The 6,152-nt window shown below is 35.6% G+C and overlaps 2 protein-coding genes across 5 annotated transcripts; one reads left to right on the top strand and one right to left on the bottom strand.

The window, feature by feature from the left end:
* Nucleotides 1-1,812: 1,812 nt before the first annotated feature.
* On the top strand, nt 1,813-3,109 carry LOC105840182 (40S ribosomal protein S10). Of its 2 annotated transcripts, XM_036287748.1 has the most exons (3): nt 1,813-1,939; nt 2,466-2,610; nt 2,730-3,065. In XM_036287748.1, exons 2-3 carry the CDS (start codon nt 2,467-2,469, stop codon nt 3,063-3,065), a joined length of 480 nt encoding a protein of 159 aa, XP_036143641.1. In that variant the 5' UTR covers nt 1,813-1,939; nt 2,466. The 2 variants fall into 2 exon arrangements, with proteins under 2 accessions (XP_036143641.1, XP_028046204.1); XM_028190403.1 differs by lacking the exon at nt 1,813-1,939 and having other exon boundaries at nt 2,467-2,610; nt 2,730-3,109.
* A 363-nt stretch (nt 3,110-3,472) lies between these two features.
* On the bottom strand, nt 3,473-5,794 carry LOC105840183 (bladder cancer-associated protein). 3 transcript variants are annotated; one of them, XM_012687052.3, is made up of 2 exons: nt 5,481-5,794; nt 3,473-5,406 (listed from the first exon to the last, which is right to left on the bottom strand). In XM_012687052.3, exon 2 carries the CDS (start codon nt 5,318-5,320, stop codon nt 5,078-5,080), a length of 243 nt encoding a protein of 80 aa, XP_012542506.1. In that variant the 5' UTR covers nt 5,321-5,406; nt 5,481-5,794; the 3' UTR covers nt 3,473-5,077. The 3 variants fall into 3 exon arrangements, with proteins under 3 accessions (XP_012542506.1, XP_012542505.1, XP_012542504.1); XM_012687051.3 differs by having other exon boundaries at nt 5,504-5,793; XM_012687050.3 differs by having other exon boundaries at nt 3,473-5,418; nt 5,504-5,791.
* Between the last annotated feature and the right edge of the window lie 358 nt (nt 5,795-6,152).

Raw genomic sequence — 6,152 nt, 5'->3', positions numbered from 1 at the left:
GTTTTGATTGGATGCGAAGGACGACGCGACGCGTGACGCGCACAGTGGGAACGCTCCCTATGACCTAGTTTACACCGAGCACTTGGTACGCGTATCAAATAGTAAATGGCTTAGTTTACATCGTCAAAACCTTAGTACGCGTATTAAGTTTGGTGCGCACCAAAGCCTTAGTACGGGCGCGTTTACATCGAATGTACTAAGCATGTACTGTGAAAAATATAATACAAATTTAATTCATGTTGATGTCTCCTACTAAGACATTTTCACACCGGTTTTTAGATTTTAGCACTGAGGTTATGCTCAATTGCTAAATTCTCTCTAAAATGCGTTTTATGCGTTTACATCGACATTTGTATCACTTGGTACGCGTATCAGTTTAGTACGATACTCCTACTTGATACGCTCGTACCAAATTGATCCGGCAGCGTTTACATCGTGCGTACTAAATATTTAGTACGAATTTGATACGAATATGGTACCTGATACGCGTATCAAATGCTCGGTGTAAACTAGAGCTATGGCTACGGTCCACTTGACGCTACAAACGTTTCAAAGCATTCTTTGATTGGTTAATTCGTAAAAATCTTTGTTTCGATTGGTCAATCAAACGCTTCAAAGCATTTGTAGCGTCAAGTGGACCGCAGCCTATGCTGAACGCAGCCATTCTACTAGTTTAGCACTTGGTACGCGTATCAAGTAGTGAATTTAAGCTGATCAGCCAATGATTAAACACATTCACTAGTTATTTACTATTTGATATGCATACCAAGTGCTCGGTGTAAACTAGGGGTCTGTTCGCGTCACATGCCCCAACATGCTCCTATTCACCCCAACGCACGCCAATACGTTGATTCCGATGACGCCAACCTATTAGAATGCGTTGGAGTGAGTAGGAGCAGAGAGAACCTGAGAGCGGCCACCGCGGCTTTTTTCGTGCGACCAATATTTGACTAGCATCAGCGCCAAACGTGGATGTAAAGCCCGTTCTACATTAATTGCAGTCGCCAGTTGCAATTTGCAACACCCAATAAATGTCGAGCTTTAACTAGAAACTAAGCGCCTATTGGATGTCAAGTCGCAACTAGCTGCTTGCGATTAATGTAAAACAGACTTTACATCCACGTTTGGCGCTGATGCTAGTCAAATATCGGTCGCACGAAAAAGGCCGCGGTGGCCGTTCTCAGGTTCCTCTCTGGTAGGAGCATGTCGGAGCATGGCGACGCGAACAAACCACATATGTCATTGGCTTAGTTTACATCGTGCATTTGATACGCGTATCAGGTACCATATTCGTATCAAATTCGTACTAAATATTTAGTACGCACGATGTAAACGCTGCCGGATCAATTTGGTACGAGCGTATCAAGTAGGAGTATCGTACTAAACTGATACGCGTACCAAGTGATACAAATGTCGATGTAAACGCATAAAACGCATTTTAAAGAGAATTTGGCAATTGAGCATAACCTCAGTGCTAAAATCTAAAAACCGGTGTGAAAATGTCTTAGTAGGAGACATGAATATGAATTAAATTTGTATTATATTTTTCACAGTACATGCTTAGTACATTCGATGTAAACGCGCCCGTACTAAGGCTTTGGTGCGCACCAAACTTAATACGCGTACTAAGGTTTTGACGATGTAAACTAAGCCATTGGTCTAGTTTACATCGTGCATTTGATACGCGTATCAAGTAGTGAATTTAAGCTGATCAGCCAATGATTAAACACATTCACTAGTTATTTACTATTTGATACGCGTATCAAATGCACGATGTAAACTAGGCCATTGGTAATCAATTCTCCATATTAGTAATTTTGGAACGCGGTATAGCAACCAAGGTTGAATTTTGGAACGCAGCCCTGAACGCCATCAAACATCGATGCGTCAAACGGCTGACCAATTCCTTTTGAGAAGAGGTGCACGTTGAAGTTGTCAAGTGTGTTGAGTTTTATACGATATCCGTTTTAATCCTGCTTATTTGTAAAAATTACATAAAAGCAACAAATTCATCAAAATCCATGATCCACAAGAATTTATTCAATCCGATTATATTTTTATTAGCATTGAATTTTTGCGTATTACGTTGAATATTTGCGAATTTGCTGCGTTTATGTTTTATTCGTATTTCTCTTTGATAAAAATACGTTTTTCACAATTTAAAATTATAATTGAAACATAACTTTTAAATATAACTTTTAAAAAAATATTAGTAGTCGTGTACAGTGTCTTGTTAACGATATTTTACTAATGCCATCATAACCTTAATTTATATATATTATATATAGTATTTTATTATTTATAAACCGTTTTAAATAGTATATCTTTTGTTCGTCAAGGCTGTGGGCAGACTAAATACCTTACAAAAGAATCTCCTGTTTGTCATGTGTCTTAAAGTGTCGTAATGTTTATTATGTCAATTAGAATATATTGGATTATTTTCATTACTATTTTCTACTTCACAGAATGTTGATGCCAAAAAAAAATCGTGTGGCTATCTACGAGTACCTTTTTAAGGAGGGGGTTATGGTAGCAAAAAAAGATTATCACGCATCAAAACATCCAGAACTGGAAAATATTCCTAATCTTCAAGTAATTAAAGCTATGCAGGTAAATGTTTCTTGTTGCGCACATGAAATCCTTATATCTTACTATACTCTGGATTATTACCAACGTGTATATCAATGTTTAATTTCCTAGGATGTATATTTTTATTTTTATCCTTCCAGTCTTTGAAGTCTAGAGGGTATGTAAAGGAGCAATTTGCATGGAGACATTTCTATTGGTATCTTACAAACGATGGTATTGAATATTTACGTGGATACCTACACTTGCCCCCTGAAATTGTACCTTCCACCCTTAAAAAACAACCAAGATCCGAAACTACAAGACCAAGACCAGCTACAACTAGGAGCGAAGGGTCGAGACCAACAGAAGATCGCGCGGGATACAGACGAGGACCAGGTGGTCCCCCAGGTACTGGTGATAAGAAGGCTGATGTTGGTGCAGGTACCGGTGATCTTGAGTTCCGTGGTGGCTTTGGTCGTGGAAAAGCTCTTCAATAATTTTTATAATATAAAAATAAATGGGCTCTAAAATACAAAACTAATTTTTCATGTTTTATTTTGACACCTGTGTATACAATGTTGACATGTTTAAAATGAATTTGATTAATAATTTTTTTTATTGCTCATTGTGTATGTATGTGTGCACATATTACATGTGTGCGCATGATTTGTAAAACAAATTGGTTTTTTTTTTTCATTTATTTCTAATTTAAATCATTTTATGAAAGTTCTCAATGTATACTTTATGTGGAAGCAATTACAAAGAGTAGTATTACAATAAAATAAAGCAAGCTTTTTAATACTAACTCATTTTAATGAATGGAGTAAATCTATTTTGCCTAATTGGGATTTTCCAATCAAAATCATTGTAGATTGCAGTTTTATACCAAAAGATGTAAACACAATTTTCGTATGGTTATAAAGTATTAAGCTTTTACTTGAATCTGCATAAAGGTATAATTTTTGCAACTTTGTCTAAGACAAAGTTCTTTAATTTATATTAAAATATTACAAATATAAGATTATATGATAGATGCAGAAAAGTAATTGACCTTATCACATACATGCTTTAAAGATAAATATAAAAGATTTACCGATATAACCTTTAAATTTCACTCCTCACCCGAGGCAGAATCTAAAAACCTCCTCTTGTATTTGTATCTATATTCATGAGTTATATGGATAATAATTTTTAGTTACTATGACTATATTTACATTGGTAATATTACTTATACTAAATTAGATATTACATTAAAAATTATAGGTAGCAAATAAATTTACAATCATAAATTATAGCACAGATCAATTCTTTGAATTTAAATCTGAAAAGCAAATTTATATACTCTATTCTGTGTGTGTGTGTGTGTGTGTGTGTGTGTGTGTGTGTGTGTGTGTGTGTGTGTGTGTGTGTGTGCGCGTGCGTGCGTGCGTGTGTGTGCGCGCGCGCCCGTGTGTGTAGGTGGGTGATTTGTAATAATATAAAAGCAGCAATACAAAAAATATTTTTACATAGTTTTAGCCACTTCTCCCTTTCCTTTAACTTTTTCCTAGTTCTGGCTGCTATATTTTAGCTATCTCAGATTTGACAAGAATTATCACTTGAGAAATTTTGGTCTACTTGATATTCACTTGATAAGTTTTATATTTTATGCTTAAATTTTGATTTCATCATGTTATAGTTGGTATAAATCAATCGCGACATTTTCTACTTATTAACATCAACCAATCAATCAAATAATCATATTACATAATTTGCTGCAATTTTAATGTTAATGAAGTAAATGATAACTTTATGAACAGCTTATCAATATATATTCTTTAATGTATGTTGTGTAAGGAAGAAGTATGGAATCCTGTGAAAAAGTAACTATTTAAAATCATAGAAAAGGTGCAGCTAAAAACTATGAATAAGTATAAAAAAAATATGCTGCATAATTTCCGATTTGTTTTATTGTAACAAGTGTATTTTATTAATATATGAAATTTGCATTTTTCAAGTAAATTTCATTAACAAGCTATATTAAAAGCTATATCACATTATAAATTGGAAATTTAATTGGCTCCAGTCAATGATTGTGGCAATATTTTATAGTTTATGTAATGAATTTCATCAAATACATTGTATCACATGTTTGCTTATTTGGAATTCTGTGATTTGAAGACTATACACAAAAAGTATGTAAATATCCAGTAAAACATTACATCGTAGATAAAGTAAATTTTTTGTAATGTGAATCATGGCTAATCTTGATGCAGCTAGAAACTAAAGACTACTTTAGTACACTATAATTTTTTTCAAAACAGATTAAAAGCTACCTTTGTGTATTATACTGTAGCATGAGAGGAGAAGGAAGGGAGAAGAGGGAGGAAAAAAGAAAAAAAAAGTTAAAAACTCACTCGTATAAATGCACGCAAGTATGTATGCACATAAACGTAATAGAAAACAAACAAGAGGATAAATAATTCTCTGTTAACTCTCAGCGTTTGCGAGTTAAAGATAGTTGACAATCTTAGCCATTGTCACATCTTACTGTGTCGCAATTTGTGCTCCAGAGTAGACAATTGCCTATTCCACTATAGCAAATAAGGAAGACAGCAGCAAGGAACACGAGACTACAGATAGTGCAAGGCTTGCGCTCCAGGAAGAATCCGATGAGATAAAGTGCCATAAACATGACATGGGTTTGCAGCAGAGCTGGGTTCACAGGCTTCGGTATCAGCAGCACAGGGATTAGCCATTGTAGGCAGTACATTATCTCTCTGGCACTGACTTTATGTCGGATGGTTGTGGAATTGTCGCGACGTCTCACGCCTTTTTCACATCAGATGACTGTCTCGCCTACGATAAGACCTTCGAGGAGTAACAACAGTAACATTTAAAACAATAATAACGTCGAGGTACTCAATATCTACCGGCATAAAAATTATTTATTAACCTCATTTGAAAGCATCAATTCGACGTCATTCTTTAACGAGTGTGCAGCATTCTTCGTCAATTGACGTACGATCAGCCGCAATCAACCGATCACGGCCGATGCACCGCAATTTTGCACAATTTCGAGGCTACTTGACAAGCACGAATCAAACGCACACGTGACGTTGCGATCAGCTGTAATGATGAGAGAGATGATGAGCAAAGAAGGTTCTCGACCATAGATATATAAGGTTTGTTTTTTATTCCTGCACTGCTGTACTAGTGCAATAAGTTAGAATGAGAAAAAATATATTTGTCTTATTCTTGGCCTGTTCTTTTTAGCTGCACTATTACACTGGTGCAATAAGTTAAAGTAAGACAAGTATATTTTTTCTCATTCTAACTTATTGCACCAGTGCAACAGTACAGCTAGAAAGAACAGACCATCTATCTTATTGCACCAGTGCAGCAGTGCAGAAATAAAAAACAAACCTATAGATAGGCCGGAATTCATAGTCGAATCTTATTCAAGTTCCAGCTTAAGCACGATCTTGAGACGTCAATGCTGTTATTTCATTGGTTAAGTAAGTCTCAAGTCGGCTCGAAGCTAGACTTAAGACAATGCTTGAGCTTAAGATCGGTCTATGAATCCCGTCCATAGAGCCTTGGGT

This window comes from Monomorium pharaonis, chromosome 5 (genome assembly GCF_013373865.1).
Source record: "Monomorium pharaonis isolate MP-MQ-018 chromosome 5, ASM1337386v2, whole genome shotgun sequence".
Taxonomy (NCBI): domain Eukaryota; kingdom Metazoa; phylum Arthropoda; class Insecta; order Hymenoptera; family Formicidae; genus Monomorium; species Monomorium pharaonis.
This window is presented reverse-complemented; position numbering and strand designations above follow the sequence as displayed.